The 18789-nt window shown below is 33.9% G+C and overlaps 2 protein-coding genes across 2 annotated transcripts in view; one reads left to right on the plus strand and one right to left on the minus strand.

The window, feature by feature from the left end:
• The window catches only part of LOC125679256 (breast cancer anti-estrogen resistance protein 3 homolog), a 46281-nt gene extending 37950 nt beyond the window's left edge, over window positions 1–8331 (minus strand). Inside the window, exon 1 of the mRNA XM_056154628.1 lies at window positions 8245–8331. The gene's annotated coding sequence lies outside the window, so the exon portion shown is untranslated. The remainder of the gene's footprint in view (window positions 1–8244) is intronic.
• Window positions 8332–8458: 127 nt separating this feature from the next.
• LOC125679994 (negative elongation factor B-like) lies at window positions 8459–13272 on the plus strand. Its single transcript, XM_048919443.2, has 7 exons — window positions 8459–9347; window positions 9551–9653; window positions 9896–9991; window positions 11225–11413; window positions 11690–11869; window positions 12272–12391; window positions 12737–13272. Exons 1-7 carry the CDS (start codon window positions 8461–8463, stop codon window positions 12866–12868), a joined length of 1707 nt encoding a protein of 568 aa, XP_048775400.2. The 5' UTR covers window positions 8459–8460; the 3' UTR covers window positions 12869–13272.
• Window positions 13273–18789: the final 5517 nt, after the last annotated feature.

Below are 18789 nucleotides of genomic sequence, written 5' to 3' on the forward strand. Positions count from 1 at the left end.
TTTCTGTGCTATGTATATATATATATATATATAATATATAATATATATATATATATATATATATATATATATATATATATATATATATATATATATACATACATACATATATTTATGTATGTCTGACATCTTTAAAAGAGGTCACAACAAATACATTTTCTTTGGTTATTGATTGAATTACACTATATTATCAAATGAAAATTAATAGATTTCCTACTTTGAATCATTCACATGAGGGTTGAGCTACCTTAAAAATAAATAGTTCAAAAAAACAAAAATTATTTCAATAGGATCCAAAAACAATTCCAAGCCAAGTACATGTATAACATCACTCTAGATAGAAACTAGATTGGGAATCCACAACTTTTTCTTTACTTGTATTCAATTTTCTGTGCAATTAGACAAAAAGTACTGATGTTAATTGTATAGCAGTCATAAACCAAAACTTCAAAATCTTATCATTGTTCATTGATAAAACACTTAACAAAAGTTGTATGCAAGGCGTATATGCCCCCTAACCAACCAACACCCCCCCCCCCCCCAAATCACAGTATAATGTGCATCAGTTTACCAGGTATGAAGTATGGAAGGTAAAGCATCAGTTATCTATTCCATCATATATAATGGCACGTAAACGTTGCAATTTAATACAAATCTGCATTACAAGTATATGCAAAAATCTTGATATATATTCGATAAATCTGGATGTATATATTCAATGATCTTGCTATTTATATATAAATCTTGATGTATATTCAATAAATCTTAGTGTATATTCAATAATCTTGCTATTTATATGTGGAAATCTTGATTTATATTAGATAATCTTGTTATTTGTATTAAAAAATCTTGAGTTATTTCAGCTTAAATAAAGCTCCTAAATCGAATTCACAGTGCTGTATAGAAAAGTGCTTGACAGTACCCTTCACAGTATTGTGGGTAAAAATGTAATAATACGTACACCTTTGTGTTATTCACTGCCACTATGAAGTTGAGAGCTGTAAATTTATAAATCTGCTTGTCAAATGTTTCTTTATGTCAAATATTCCTATATGATCAATTGTATATTGCATATGTGTCAAGCTTTTTCAAAATTTATAACTACTATGCACCCAATGTGTATTGGCAGTAAGATTAAGAGAGTCAACAGTGTAAACAACAGCTTTGCACAAATGAAAGAAGTAGATTGTTTGCTGATATTTTCTGTGAAACCAGCAGAAGAAACATATTGTATCTCTTGGAATCTAGCTGCGAGTTTATTGCTGTGCTGTCATAATAGATTGTTGTTTTAGAAAAATACCCCCATAATATGACGTTTGATATTTTTGGCCAAATATTAACGATACCGTGAATTTCTGTAACACCTCCAGCACTTTTCAAGTAGATTTTATGTTCATCTGTCTAATTAGATTAAATTTCAAGGCATCTTGCACTTGGCTGAAGCAATTATTACAGGAACTTCAGAATGTATAATTTATTCGAGTCATGTGACTGATATGATCATGTGACACTAAAGGGAACATCACCTCTAAAAATATATAGCCACATCTGTTTAATGGCATAGGTTTTGACCACAAAATAACAGATATAGGCAGCATCACTTTTACTGACTTACAGAATTTAGCTAACTTAAATGTGACGTGCACGTTTATGTGTATCAGCCTATCAAATAGGAAGTCTGGGATGTACAGTGTTCTCTGGTTATAACATTGCATAAGATCTAGTATACACACAAAACCTGTCTTGCTTGGTATTGACCTTGACCTTGGACATACTGATCTGCCCAATAAAAGGGATCATGTGTACATTGATGTGTATCATCCTATCAAAGTCTGCAAGATTAAATGTTCTCCAGTTATCCAAATCACAATCTCCATTACACACATAAAACCCTACAGACCTGGTATTGACCTTGACCTTGGAAATACTGACCTGCCAAGCATTAAGGATCATCTGCATATTGATGTACATAAGCCTACCATGTATAAGTCTGTGAGGTAAAGCATTCTCCGGTTATTCATTGCATCCAGGTCACCCAGGTCCAGAAAGACATAGTTGGAATATGTGTATAAAGATCTTTAAAAGCTTGTGACCTGGCTGGCGTCAGCCCACATAACAGAAATGCCTGAAGAGCAGGCATAGAGTCAAGAAGACTGTTGCCTACCCCAGCAACTTGAGACTATTGCAGCATTACAAACACCAAAACTGGATAATTAGCGAGTGGGAGACCTAATGACATACGTAAAAACAATATTTTTTATGTCATCTTTTTACTACATGACTCCATGATATGAAGAGAACACAATTTAACATACTTATGAAAAACAAATTTTGTAATATTTCTATACATCACAATTCCAACATAAAGGTTAAGTATTATAATAGTGAGAAAAAATGTTTGTGCTGTTTTTAACCTATAACTAATTCTTTATCAAAAGTGTTTATCAATAAAAATTCAATATTTCATGTGTATATAATGCAGTATAAGTCTTATCTGTACTGTCATAAGATATTTTAAAAATATGTTGATAAACAGATCTTTTGTCAAGAAAGAAAGCTCTCCATATTTGCCATTCTATTTTGAAATCAATTTTATTGAATGAAAAATGTGCTAAAATAATAATGCAAGGTAAGTACTGTGTAAATACAAAGTCAACAATCCCAAGTGAAATTTAGAGTTGTTGTCTCATGGAGTGAATGATATCTGTACATAAGATGTTTTTAAAAGTTTGTTTTTAGACTACATGTGATTCTCCTGTATAGTGGCTATACATTACAGAATCCTTAATAGGGTTTCCCCTGTTAGCTATTATCAGATCAATACTATACTGGCCGATGTAATATTTGTCAAACAAGAAACTGAAACCATTCAACACGTTTCTGTCAGATGTACAGAAATACTATATCTATGGGAAATATAAGTTTACATATACACAAAACCACTTCAGAGAGACTTGGTCTCAGTGTTCTAAGTATTATTCTGGGTGAGTAACCACTGACTAAAATTACATTGTATACAAAACAGTGTATATTCTCATATTACAAAGTAACATGCCAAACATGTTCAGATTCTTTTGCCACATCAAAATGAAATACAATATCAACAGATGCAAGTCAATTTAGAACTCAGAATTGTTTTCATTCTTTTACTTCAAAGTGTCTGTGAAAAAACATATTTTTTTAAATCTTTAATTTTTTTATTCCCTTGAAAATTTTTGACCTCTTATCATATAAACCTAGCTATGACATAATCAAACATGAATTCACACAACATGGGGGTGCCTTAACATCAGTATGATGAACATGATCTTATCTTGCTGTTCTAGAGAAGGTGAAGAACATAGTATGAAATGATTGATTGTATGTTGTTTAACGTCTCGCTCTTGAGAATTTTTCACTCATATGGAGACATCACCAAAACCAGTGAAGGGCTTCAAATTTAGACCTTTACTCAGCACTTATGGCCATTGAGCAGTGAGGGTTCTTTAGCGTGCCACACCTACTGTGATACGGAAGATCCGTTTTTAAGGTCATCTCCGAGGACCCGTGACATTCACACCTGATGCCGAGCGTTTAGCGATGGAACTGCCACTACCTGTTTTAACGACTAAGGTCTGTTGCGGCCAGGATTCGAAGCCCGGCCTTCTGCATGCAGGGCAAACGCTCTAACCTCTAGGCCCCTGTGGCGGTTCAAAATGCCTTGCCATAAGAAATCCATATACAAAATATAAAACCTCTACATTAAGAGTTCAGGAGATATGAATAGATTAATTTTTTTTAAAAGTAGGCCAAACTCTTAACATCCTGGCCACAAGATCAAAGCTCATGTGATATCAAATGAAAGGTTTTGTAACAAAGAATCTATATTCAAAATATGAAAGCCCTACCTTAAATAGTTCAAGAAATATTTCATAGATTAGATTTTCTTAAAAGTAGGTCATATTCCACGGTCACATGCTAGAAACTGTGGAACTGAAAAAAAATGTTTTGTCACAAAAAATGTATATATGAAATATGAGAGCCCTCTCAATCACTGTTACAAAGTTATGAGCAAGGTTAAAGTTTTGAAATTTGGGTCAAACTTGAAGTTCAAAATCAAGGCCGAAGATCGTGTATAAAATATAAGGCCTTACCATAAGGAATCTATGAAAATGTAAATTATGAAAGCCTTACCTTAAAAAGTTCAGGAGATATTGAGTAGGTTAGGTTTCCTTAAAAGTAAGTCAAACTATAAGGTCAAGGTCACAAGGCTAAAAATTTTGGTAACGAAAAAAAGTCTTGCTACAAGGAATGTGCATTTGAAATATGATACCCCTATCACTCAACATTCAAAAGTTATGAGCAATTAAAAGTTTCTAACAGACACACAGCAATATGCCCCTGTGACCATAAAAAAATTGAATCCACACAATTTGGGAACATTTGTATTTGGATATGATTTAGTGTAGCCCTGGTACTCTAGAAAACAAGAATATCAGTAAAACTGATGGATGCTCCCAGAACTGCATCTAACCAATGAACTACTTTATATGACAAATGACTTGCACAATGATCAATAACTGTTGAAATACTGTTGAAAAGAAGGGTTTTTTCATACATAAGGTATACATTGAGTGGCCTTGAGCTTTACAAAGGGACCTTGAGTGACCTTTGTCTGAAGGTCATTTACCTGTTACTTATTTATGTGATATATGATCAATACAGTTCAGTTTATTTCTCTGTGCCATCTGGCACATCAGATATACAATTTTATACATAATGAAATATAAGGTGAACAACATACACATAATCAGAGCTATAGATCAGCATACACATACATATAAGTATAAAAGATAATATTTGTAATATAGGTGATTGCGGGAGAGTTGTACGAAAATAAAAATTGAAGGAAAAAAAATTGTGTTACTAGTAAATGAGAAAAAGAAATGGGGTGTAATTACAATTATGAATTATCCTTTCTTATTTTCTCTGCTAGGAATAAAAATTTTCCTAAGTTTCGCAATTCTTTAACATTTTGTACACTTAATAATTGAATTAATTTGAAAACGCTTGGACATCTAAAATAATACTTTTTGATATATAAATTGCGTATTTCTTGGTATTTTGGACATTTCAAAATAAAGTGAAACTCATCCTCTACGTCCTTTAAATCACACAATGTACATATTCTATTGTTCCTAAGTTCATTTTTGTATCGACCTGATTCTATATTAAGATTGTGAGAGGATAGTCTGAATCTAGTTAGAGTTTTTCTATGTATTTCACTCATTGATTTAGATAAATAATACTGTAATCCAAAATTGCCTGCTATATATTGATAGTATTCCCCTCGTGAAGACTTTCTAATTGCAGAAAACATTTCTTGATTATGTAAATCAAAAAATCTTTGCTCTAATATTCTTTGCGTAGGTTTATCAATAATACTTTCATTAAAAATGTATCCAAGACCTAAGCGATTTAATTCAGTTCGTATGTCATTAACCCAAGGATCATTTAAATTTTCTCTGTCTTCTAAACACGATCGCAAAATACAATTATCTGAATTCTTTAATTTTATCCAATATTTAAGGATTCTTGATTTTCTAATGATATGCAGGGGAAATCTTCCTAATTCATAATACACTAAGCTATTGCACGTACTTTTCTTTACCCCTATACATGTTAATTCAAAAACTCTTGAAATAAGAAACTTTCCTCTTTATATAAGGTATATGTTCTGAATCACCTTGACTTTTCAAAATGACCTTGGTCCAAATGTCCCCTATCCCAAAGAATATTTGTGATCAATCATGATCAATTTCTGATGGAAGGTTTATGAGATAGGAACTTTTATATAAAAAATTGATGCAATAAGGAACTTTTATATGTTCTGAGTGACCTTGACCTTTTCAACATGATCTTAATACCTTGGTCCAAATGTCCTTGTCTCAAAGAACATTTGTGATCAATTTCTGATGAAAGGTTTAGGACATGAGTTCAAACGGACAGAAGGACGAACACGACTCTTGACTATACGCTCCCCACAAATTTTTTGGGGAGCATAAAAATTTGTTCAAATTAATTTCCTGAATATTAATCCTATATAAATCTTTGTGGCCCCATGCTAGCGCCATCACCCTTGAATTGTGAAATACCTGAAGATACTTGCATAACATTATGACTAATCATGGCCCTGATGCTGTTGAGATGAAGATTTTAATGTCTCCCTATATCTTCCCATGTAAATCTTTGATGTCCTATCATGGCTCCACCCATACTACTTCATATTATCTGCATGTAAAATAAATGATCCTCTGCTGTGGCCCCACCCTAACCTCAGAAGTCATGATTTAAATAAACCTTAATCTACTGTCTATCATGAAGCTTTTATGTATCTGCAACATTTCTGGCCCAGTGGTTCTTGAGAAGATATTTAAATGACCCCACCATTTGTTTTCCTTTTCTTGATTATGTCCCCTTTGAAGGGGACATTTGAACAAACTTGAATCCCCCTTACCAAAAGATGATTTGTGCCAAATCTGATTGAAATTAGCTCAGTAGTTCTGAAGATGAAAATGGGAAATGTTTATGGACAGACAGATGACAAACAAATGACAATCAGAAAAGCTCACTTTAGCTTTCAGCTCAGGTGACCTAAAAAGGGATATTACAGTCAATCTTATCAAACTCCATTTTCAGCACCACTAAACATGGCAACATGTGAAATTAGATTTACTGTGCATATATAGCTGTATAATTATACTAATTATATATGTATGTCTGTGTGTGTGAAATAGGAAGGAGAATTTTGGGGGGATGGAACAGGAATCGAACGGTGGACTAGTCAGGTGTTCTAATCACTGAACTGACCAGGCCGATAGCCAATGTCCATATTACTCAAAATACTACATCTCAAATCTTCAGAATTTCAGGACAAAATCATGTTATAGAATTATCATTTTAAGTAGTTTTTAGCATTTTATATTCGTAATAGTAGATTTTTATACATCATCAACAAAGTACATGTTTTGTTTTTGATAAACTATTTTAACCAAGTTGAACGTACTCAATTTCTTTTTCATTTGCAGATGTTTTATGATTTTATTTTTATTTGAAAACATATGCAAGATGAAGGAACACAATATGAAATTATGCATTTAAAAAAAAGGAAGTGTGTAAATTTTAGTAAGCATGGTAAGATAGAGGTGTGCATTATTTAATGTGATGCAGTTAACATATTGTAAAATGCATGTTATTATTCATATTCTCATGTTGTTCGTGCTGAGGTAAAGTACTACTCAATTTGCAGGGTCCGAGGATGGTTATGTTGAGAATATTCATCAGGGTGAGCATGTTCTATAATCTGCATGCTATTGCTTTTATGTACGTTCTATCCAAATAAAGTAAATTACCTGCAGTATATGTCGCATTGCATTTGCCAAGTCTTTTAAAAATATTCTGAAGTAGATTATGCTGAGATTCCATAGTATTCAACAGCACATTCCCTTTTCTACAGAATCAGCAAACTGGAAAAGTTCACTTATAATTTAGTGTTCTCTCTCTCTCTCTCTCTCTCTTCTTTTTATAGGTGAGATCAAAAGATTGATGTCAATTAAATAAAAAGTCATAGAGGAGGGGGGAGGGTTAAAAACTCCCATGAGTTTCTGTCATCCGACATTGATTACACTTTAGTAGAAAAAGAAGTGACTGTAAAAAATACCCCACATAGACATCTAATAATATTACATTTTGATGAACAGTTTGGCTAACAGTTTTATAGTACTAGCTGCACTTTCATTTGTAAATATTATATTTCAGTAGAAAAGGTATATACAGTGTTATTTATAATCATATGTTTTTACTTGTTAATTGATTAGTTTCTTAGTAACATTCATCATATTTAGTTTAAGGGGGTGGGTGGGGTGGTCTTGGTGAAAACTATGTGAATTTAGTTTTTTGTCATGATAAGGCAAGGATTTTAGAGTTATCCCCCTTTGTTCAGACTTCCTTTTTTTTTCCATTCTCCGATTTATGCAAAAATCCCTTAAATATATTGAATATAACATTTGTTATACGCTGCTGTTATCAATTACACGCTATGTAACACTTATACTAGTATTCAATATGTTCTTACTACATCTTTTTGGAGTTTGAATTTATCAAACTGTCCCCATATTTAATAAAGTATGCATATTCTTCTGAAGTTCATACGGTATATTTAACGTAGGTGAAGTGGCATTGTAATTGAATTAGAACCACATTTACCCAAAAGTGTTGTTTTAAATCAGTCTGAAGAAATTCAACGGTTTCTTTTTTTCCCCTGCAGGTGGCGTCTGCAACAGTTGCGTCCCTTAAAAAATACAACTCTTTTGTGATAGGAGTTAAGTTTATAGTAACTTCCGTTTTTATATTGACGATGTTTTGAAAATATGAGAATCCTCTGAATCACAGAAAGCTATAGGAACGTGTAAGACCGTTGGTATGGCTGGGTTAGAGGAACTTGGTATTCCTGGGGGAGAATTTCTCCGTGAATCTTTGACAAACTGTGCTGATCCTCTAGCTGCTATAGAAGAGTTTCAAACCGAGAACGGAATTTTGTTGCCATCATTAAGACCTGCATTGCCTTTCGTGGACCTGCATGACATTAAGCGCATTGATTTTCATTCTTCTGTATTGGAGGAATTGAGGGAAAGACTGGTACAACAGATTTCTGACGTAGCATCAGGGGAAGATGAGAAGAGGTACACTAAGTTGGAGAGTCTTCTGGAGAAAAGCTTTCCAGTAATTAAAGTCAAGAGTCTCAGACCAGTGGTAATGGCCATCCTAAAACATCTCCCCCAAATTAAGGATGAATACTTAGAGAAGATATTAGATGATAAAGAACTATATGCAGAAGCAGCTACAGAAGTGAAAAGACAGATTTGGTCAGACAATCAAGCATTATTTGGAGATGAGGTTTCACCATTGTTATCCCAGTATATCAAAGAGAAAGAAAATTCTCTCTTCTCCCACGAAAATAGTGCTCAGACTTTTTTCTTAGCATCACCAAAAGTAAGGAGACAGAGTGAAGTGGTGCAACGACTTGCTGACATGGTCGGCAAAAATGTTAAATTATATGATATGGTTTTGCAGTTTTTGAGAACACTCTTTCTCAGGACAAGAAACATGCATTATTGTACATTAAGAGCAGAACTTCTGATGGCACTTCATGACCAGGAGGTCAATGATATCTGTTCCATTGACCCATGTCACAAATTTACATGGTGTGTTGATGCATGCATAAGGGACAAATTCATTGATAGCAAGAGATCCAGAGAGCTGCTGGGTTTTTTGGATGGAATAAGAAGAGGACAAGAATTTGTTCTTGGGTATCTAATAACAAAATTAAAATACTTTCACATGTGAATTGACTTATAATAAATCATCACATCATATGATTAAAATTTGGTGTATATGTTGAAATTTAATACTCACGATTCATTACCCATGTTTGCCATTATAAACTTTTAATGATTTAGTTCATTTTATACACTATGGTGTTTATTAATATATAAACATTTTTATTCGGTAGTGATTTATCCATGGTGCTTTGTGACCCATTCTCAATGAACACAGTTGGTCTCTCAATGATGCGGAATCTACAGCAATGTATTAATAGTGAATTCTTACCCAGGGTTTGTGCATTTTCTATAATCTAATTTCATAATGAATTCAGACAGAGATTTATTGTGTTTCTACTGTGAAAGTTAGTATTATCAAACATAATTTTTGTCTCAGTAGAAAAAAGAAATTGGTAAACAGGAAGTATTGAAACACCTATTGCAGTTCTTATTTGACAATACACGAGGCATTCACATAAATTTCACACTATTTGAGTCGGAGCATTGATCAATGGGTAGATATTTATTTTAAGCAGGAGAGTACTGAGATTGTACTGCTGGTGAGGATGATGGGACTGGGTGTGGGCTCTTGGGACATGATTGACAGCCAGCTCTTCAGAGAACCCAAATTGGTAAGGAAATAAGTTTTATGTAATCAGTTGTATTTGCAAGATTGCCTTATGCAAGCTTAAGAGTGATCTGGATTCAGATTATTCTGTTGATTCATTACTATTGTCATCTTGATGTAGATACTATGCTGATCAGGGGTATTAAAAAATATTTTTTATAATGATACATATATTGCAATATAGAGTAACAGTATGTGACATGTATTGCTAATACTGATTTTTGCAATTTTTTAAACAATAGCTGGGAGGAATTTAAAAACTATAACCTTTCTTGTTATATAGTGTGCACCCCCAGTACTGCAGTTATATTTTACAAGAATAAGGACATTAAATCACCAGAACTAACAATTTTCAACTGATTTTCAATGTCTAGAGTTACGATAGTAATGCACATCAATTATCATTCAACAAGTTACACTGTATGTTGCATCCCTAAAATTTTAATCCCAGACAACAAGTCGAAAATAATTAGCAATGTTATAGGTTTTTTACTTGTGGTCATTGGTATATTGAGCAGTTGGGAACCTAATCCACAGCAAATGAGTTTTACACAAACAAACATGCACTCAACCCATAATGTCCAAAATAATTCAAAATAAGCCCTTTTAAAAAATACCCTAGGCCACTGGTTATTATAAGTTCTGTTATAATAACCAGTGAGGGTATTTTTTTAAAGGACTTATTTTGGACTTTATGGGTATGCAAGACGTTGTTGATATGCATTAGAAATATTGTCAAGAAAAAAATAATTAAATCAACTCATGTACATGTAGCTTATTCGGAGGGGGGTGAACCCAAGCACCTGTGGATGATCTTAGAATCTCATCAAAACCGGAACAGACGGTGTGACATCAAAATTATTGATATTTGTGGTCTTGAATACAAAAGAGTTACACATCATGGCAGCCTCTATAGATCGCGGGAATTTCAATTTTTGACTTTTTCAAATTAGTACTGAAGCATATCTAGGCCATATATCAACAGAATTGTATGACAAATCTTTATCATATGATTAATCCTATCATTTATCATGTAAAAATCTTTTGGGTTGCCTTTCCCTTTAAGCTCTACCTTGGATACAGTCTAATTAAAATTAGATCCTTTGATCCATTAATTTTAATGAGATTGACCTTGGATACATCCTCAGATAGTCAAAAGGTGCTATAGAATATTCAGATTTTGATGGCATCTGTATTTCATTATTTAAGAAAGAACACTTTGAATTTCATGTCACAGGAATCATCTTTGTTCACCAAATTTTTACCCATGATTTCCTCCCTAATGGTGGAGGACCACACCCGAGTACTGTCTGCCAAGCTACCTGATGAACCACCGCTGAGTGCTACTCCACCTTCAGACCTGTTCCTGACGTTTGTCAAAGAGAATCCAATTGCCAGCTTCACCACTCTCTACTATTCTCTTCAGGTGAAGTATTATAGTATGATGTTTCCAATGTGTAAGTCTTCAAGTATATGCACACTAATTAATGTTTTACTATAATTTCCTACATTGTAAGTAACATTTTTACAGAATTCATGGATTGTTGCAAATACTATGGAATTAAGGAACTGTACTTTATTGTAGAATTTTGATATATATTTGGGGGAGGGGGTGCAAATTGCTGTTTAGCACTTTTGGAAGAGTTCTTTCCCTTAACTGTTAAGTTACTCAACAGCTATTCAGTAAGTATTTTATCAACAGGTCACCAGGATGAAGGACAGAATAGCAGCCTGTAACATTATTCCTGTTCTTGTCCATTGTGAAAATGAACGAGCATATGAAGACACATTCCTTCACTCTCTGATTTCATTTCTTATTGCCATGTCTGATGAATTCTCCCATGATGATTTCTGCAGCGTTGTCTTTGATGACTTTCTTCTGGTAAAAATTATTATCAGTTAAAGTTAAATTATCACAGGGTTAATGGTAATGTCTATTTGTTTAGTGTATATATGATTTATTATAGAAAATGATTTTATTTCTCAGTAAAATGGGTTCGATGTAAAAGCATTGTGATATCATAGCATGATTTAGATGTGAAATTTAAATTACACATATAAAGAATAAAGCTGATAGCAAAGCATATGATGGGGATTTAAAATAAAAAATGGTTGAACTAAACCAAAATTTCCCTAAAGTTAAGGGGTAATATTTTTTTTGACAAAATTTTCAATACATGTATTGTTTAAACCTTATTTATTTTACGACAATGTGACAAAATACTTAAAGAATAATGTACATTTTGATACTTAATATGGGTTTCAATACTTTATATGTATGCAGCCTGGCATATCAAGAGAAAATGTTTTACGCCATCTTCTTCGTCTGCTGTGGTATATACATCCCAAGGTACCGTCATGTCGTCTGCAAGCCATATTGGACAGCACACAACCAAACAATGAGGTAAAGTGCTACTTTAAAATCAAGTCTTTTTTCTTCACCAATAAAATACAATGTAGCTGGGGGTTTTGGTGGGTATATAATGTTGGTCTATATTGGTGATTTCCAAAGCTTCACCAACATAAAAATCCCCAAATTTTAAGTACATCAGTATACATATGCGTTGTATAAATAAAGGAAAAGGTGTTCAACAAAATTTTAGCCCCCAAAATTAATGGTATACCTTGTAGACCCAAATCTGTTAGATTTGTGTCTTGCCCCAGCCCCCTTTCCAAAAAGGGGATATGGTACTTCATTCTTTATCTTATTCTTGTCTTTACTTACACTGGACATATTTTTAACTTACAGCATAGTGACTTTGTGCACACAACATACCATCAACTCACAGAGAAAATCAATGCATACCAGCCAAGTCCAGCAACCCCACATGAACAGCTGGACTCCCCCCTGATGAGTGTGCCTACCCCAGCTCCTCTGTAGACCAGCTGGACTCCCCCCTGATGAGTGTGCCTACCCCAGCTCCTCTGTAGACCAGCTGGACTCTCCCCTGATGAGTGTGCCTACCCCAGCTCCTCTGTAGAACAGCTGGACTCTCCCCTGATGAGTGTGCCTACCCCAGCTCCTCTGTAGACCAGCTGGGACAGACATGTTACAGTTAAATCAATTAGAACTGACAATCTTCTGTGTATTGTTGTGGCATCGTGAATGTGGTTGTGGAGTGTTTTGGTAAACAGTCACTTCAGTTACATTATCTCTAACTATTTTTGATGGATACAACCTTAGGATGTCAATTTTATTGATTAAAATAAAATTGACCTAAAAAAAAAAAACTTGTTCAAAATGTGTTGAGATTTACTTTATTGCTAATATATGTATCAAAACAGATAAGATTTTTTCTTTTATGTATACCCCTTCAAACAAGTCCTCAAATATGGTAGATAATAAAGCAATCAAACAAAGTTTGAGGGGTGTGTAGGAATCACAAAGTCTATTCATTCCACCTTATGGGAGGCAATAGAATCTGGTGCTTGACGGAGCTTGTTTGTAATTATATGTAGAGGGTGTGTCCTGATCTTGAAGCAGAGTTCCTTTGAAAAAGATCAGAGTTCCTGGGATTAGCAATACAATTTTTTTTAGTTTGCAATGCAAGAATCATGGTAGTTTATACTTTAACAATTTGTAAGGCACGATCATTTGAGTATCATGCTGGACCCAGTTTTGCATATGACTAGAGAGAGGCAATGTCAAATAGGAAAGCTCAGGCATCATCTGTATGAATTTATTTATGAATACAAATCACTAGATTTAAACAATATTTTAATTCATTAGACAGCAGATTTGGGCTTTGTGTATTAGACAGCAGATTCAGGCTTTGTGTATTAGACAGCAGATTCAGGCTTTGTGCAACGTGTATTAGACAGCAGATTCAGGCTTTGTGCAACGTGTATTAGACAGCAGATTCAGGCTTTGTGCAACGTGTATTAGACAGCAGATTCAGGCTTTGTGTATTAAACAGCAGATTCAGGCTTTGTGTATTAGACAGCAGATTCAGGCTTTGTGTAACGTGTATTAGACAGCAGATTCAGGCTTTGTGTATTAAACAGCAGATTCAGGCTTTGTGTAACGTGTATTAGACAGCAGATTCAGGCTTTGTGTATTAGACAGCAGATTCAGGCTTTGTGTATTAGACAGCAGATTCAGGCTTTGTGTATTAGACAGCAGATTCAGGCTTTGTGTAACGTGTATTAGACAGCAGATTCAGGCTTTGTGTAACGTGTATTAGACAGCAGATTCAGGCTTTGTGTAACATGTATTAGACAGCAGATTCAGGCTTTGTGTATTAGACAGCAGATTCAGGCTTTGTGTAACGTGTAAAGCCTCTCTAACAGCACCAGCATGATGTTCTGCACATTGTAACGTACTGGCTGGGGAAGTTTTGTAGTTTAGGAATTTTACAAGATAATACTGAACATAAGAATTCCTCACAAATGGCAGATGTGACATAACCCACAATTAAGATCATTTCGATTGTGACAATATCACAGGGATTGCTGTAGAAAATTTTGTTCAGACCTTACTTTGTAATGTAGGGACTGTAAAATTTGATTGATTTTTTTTTTTATTGAACCCAGTACAAAGATCCTTTAGAGGGCATAAAAAGTGTTGAGTTCAAACATGTAGTATTTCAGATACATCTTGTTCTTGGAGTGTATTTCTTGGGGTATTAGAACTGAAAACTTTTCTAGTTAAAAAAATGAATTGGCTTTTATGACCATCTTGAACCTTCTTGTCAAGGTTGATATGTAGTTCCTACTACAAAAAATGCACAAGTGAAGTATTTCTAACCTGCCAGTTCTTAATTGGAGAGAATATACAAATATGGTGTTTCTTAACCATTTCATAAACATTATCACATTGATAAACATGTATATACTATTTGGATGTAGTTTCTATCAAAAGTTTGCCAGATGTAAGTAGACATACAAAAGTACGTCGTCAAACAACCCCTATACTTTCTCGTTAAAATTATACATGTACATTTGAATGTGTACTATTTGTGCTTCCTAAAAAATAACAAATTGTCTTTCCTTGACTATCAATCACAACTGATTTACATAAGCAGAAACTGATGAATAGATTAAGCATGAGTGATGATGTTCTTAGATTAATTATCCCTTGGATTAATGAGAAAATTAATCGTTTCCCTTTAGTTCCAGTCCCGCCCCTCACACAGAGCCCCTGGAGAAGAAATCAAACTTGTGGGAGGAAATTTAAGAGTAATGTGGAAAAAAAACACCTGTTTCTTACTAAAACTAGTGTCCCTTATATTTGATACGCATATTTTGTGGTCTTACTGATTTGAGAAAAAGGTTGAGGTTAATTAATGTTTTCAAAGAAGCAGTGAATTGGATGTAATATCACCACACCTCTTGTTAGCCAAAGTTCAGGTTGTGTAATTAAAATGTACAGTGTGATAGCATTGACAAATGCAGGTGTTTGCCACTCCGTGTGCACAGTAATTTACCTAGGGAAAATTAATTACTTTGGCTTATACAACAACCAATCAAAGGCAAATACATTTATTTTGATAATGAATGAAATTATAAGGTTGCCAAGGAAATGTGTCAATAAATTAAGGAATTTGTCAAAGGAAAAAGTGGCCAGAGATAAGTTTCTTGTTGATGGTTTTTGACACTACACACTTTGCCATTAAGTGAGACTTCTTTTCCTGACTCTAGTTACAGAATGTTTAATTCATGAAAGCTGTTCTGTCCCCCTTGAACCTGTCAGACAGCAAATTTGGCATAACAAGTGTCAAGATCACCGAAGCTCTTTCCTGACGAACGTTTAGAAGTTTTAACACAGAGAACAATTCAACAATGTTTGTTTATAGTATATATATCAATCTTCTATAACAAGTAATGACTCTCATGTGTCAAAATATTTTATGTGTTTTTAGTCTCAGAAAGAAAGGTGAAAATGTTAACATGAACATTGAAAAAAGTAAAATGGCTGTAAAAACTTTGATATGGACACACATATTGCAGTGCGATAAATATGAATGGAGGGTATGTACATCATGCAGTTATTATATATACTCGGATCAATACACATGAAAGAATGTTGTTCTGAACTTTGGAGATCCTATGGTAAACTAATAAAAAGGGGAACAATTAGCATTTTGTGTTTTCATATTCTACAGTGCTACCTTTACGAAAATTTATACTGTTAGATATTCCTTTTATGCATATTTCGTATCATTTGACTTACTGAATAGTTAAATCTGAGTTAAAAGAGTGGGGGAGGGGTTAAAATCATCACATTATTCATATGCATGTTCCTTTATCTAAACATAGCAGATTCCCTATGCTTGCTTAAAACAATGCAAATTTTTCAAGATCATACTCCAACTGCTGTGGTGGTTGTATTTTGGATTATAGAACTAGATTTATTTGATATATAATTTCTCATGGAAACAAATTAGCACTTGCGTCCAATATTTTAAGTATAACCTCATACTTTTATTAGCTATAAAAGCAGGACATAGGAAGCAATTTCTGAAAGAACAGGACATGCAGATTTACAAAGGTCTTGATTTTTTGGGTAAAATACCATATTTTGACATTTATTACTTTGTACGAGGGCTGTTCAATATATAATGTGTATTGTATGATATCTCAAAAGCATTCAACTCAAATAGTGAAATGAATATTACATCTCTTCAAAGTATTCTCCACGGTTTGAAATACATAATTTCAATCTCCGAATCCATTTCTGAAATGCGTCACAGTACGCTGATTTAGGTAGACCTCTGAGACACTGACTGATGGCTGAACCAAGGGCTTGTCTGGACTTGAAACGACGACCAGACAAGAACTTTTTAAGTTTTGGAAAAAGGAAAAAGTCGCATGGGGCTAGATCTGGAGAGTATGGTGGGTGTGGCAAGACGGTAACCTTCCCCGACTTAAAAAAAAACTTCTTCACAAGCTCAGACGTATGTGGAGCATCATCATGAAGTAGATGAACATGCCTAAATCCTGACACTGGGCATCATTTATGATATTTCTTGAGCTTTTTTAGTATAACATCTTGGTAATACCGACCTGTAACACTTTTGCTCATCGGCACCGGAATTTGTTTGTCTATACCATCACATGAGAAGAATATGCAATAAAGAACCTTCTATGTGCTTATGGTTCTTTTGGCAACTACAGACCTTCTACTGTGTTTAGTTAGCTATATATATTTTGTGTCCAATTTTTCTTACTGGTTCGAAATAGTGAATCCATGTTTCGTCACCAGTAACAATGTTTGCAAATTGTCTTTGATTGAATTTGGAAAACATTTTAAGAGATTGCTTAGCGGTTTGTACTCGTACCCATTTTTGGTCATCTGTCAATATACGAGATATCCATCTGGCAGAAATCTTTCATACTTTCAAAATGCACTTCAAAATGAAATGCACCCACGATAGTGATATGCCAACAGCTTTGGCAATATCACGAATCGTGTATCTCTCATCACTTTCAATTATTTCCCGGACTTTTGAGACATTTGCCTTGCCTGTTACAGTCACAGGTCAGCCAGATTTTGCTGCATCTTTGATGTACTCTGTGCCAGTCAGAAATTTCTTTCTCTACCTACAAACTGTCTAATAAGATACCTTATCAGACCCATAAATTTCCCCTAATTCAGCCAAAATCCGCATTACCGAATGACCAAGTTTTGTGCGAACTTTTATATAAGCTCTAATTTCTTCAATATTCTCAACCCGTTTCCCAACCATTTTTACAACAGTGGTCAATGACTGGCTCTATTGAAATGACTATAAGTTTAAAACTATAAGGAGCTGGTGTTTATACCGTTAGAAAGGTATTGAATAGAGGTATTCAAGAATATCCTCATCCATGAAATTGTGCAAAGCGTTATCATGCTGTGGTACAATACACATTACATATCGAACAGCCCTCATACTTTGTACTTTGTAACTTCAAAATGTAACTAACTATACTGTAAAAATTGTTATAATCACATTGCACTTTCTTAATATTTTATATGCCTGCATGAAAGTGAAAATTGTCAACTTTGAATAACAAAAATGTGCTCTATATGCATAAATCTGTTCAGTAGGCTTTAAATGACAAACTGAAATTCTAATTAAATATAATTATTTTGCAGAAATAGAAAACTTTAATATGAAAAATCTGTAAAATGTACATAAAAATATGCCTTGAAAATTATTGTGCAAGATGTAAAAAATATCACAAACAAATGGTATATCATAGTTTGCACCAACACAAAGAATGGGGAATTTAATGCCCTGCAGACATTCACCCCAGTAAGTGCCCCCCACCCCCAACATTGTTCTTGGTGTGTAATGTAATGAAAAAACATACATGTAGTTGTGGTGATGACCTTGTACTGGAAGTTGGCAATATGAGGGATTCTCATTTTCTTTTTATTTCTGCAGGGGGCCATTTATAAGGCAGGGGTGTTTTACACTACTGCTGTGACCAATTCATTTCGAAATATTTCAGAATATGGTTGATGGATTTTTAAACAATATTTTTCAAACTTATCAGATGAAATTGGGGAAACCAGTGAACATTTTCTCAAATTGATGGAAAGCAAGATCAAGAAAGGGAATAGTATGCATATGTAAAATTCCTAAGAATCACTGTTTTGTATTTACCATCAGTTCTCAAGGAAATTGCTGTTCACTGTTTACTAGCTCACTGCAATGCTATACAATTTGACAAGCAAGAAACTAGTGATTCTTATATTTCCAAAAGCACATTGGAAAATTTGAAGAATTTTTCTGTTCAAGAGTCTAAATTAATGCAATGTTTTAACCATTAATAAAAACAAGAAAAATGTGAAGACTTTGTACATGTATAGAG

Source organism: Ostrea edulis, chromosome 2, assembly GCF_947568905.1.
Source record: "Ostrea edulis chromosome 2, xbOstEdul1.1, whole genome shotgun sequence".
Classification (NCBI taxonomy): Eukaryota; Metazoa; Mollusca; class Bivalvia; order Ostreida; family Ostreidae; genus Ostrea; species Ostrea edulis.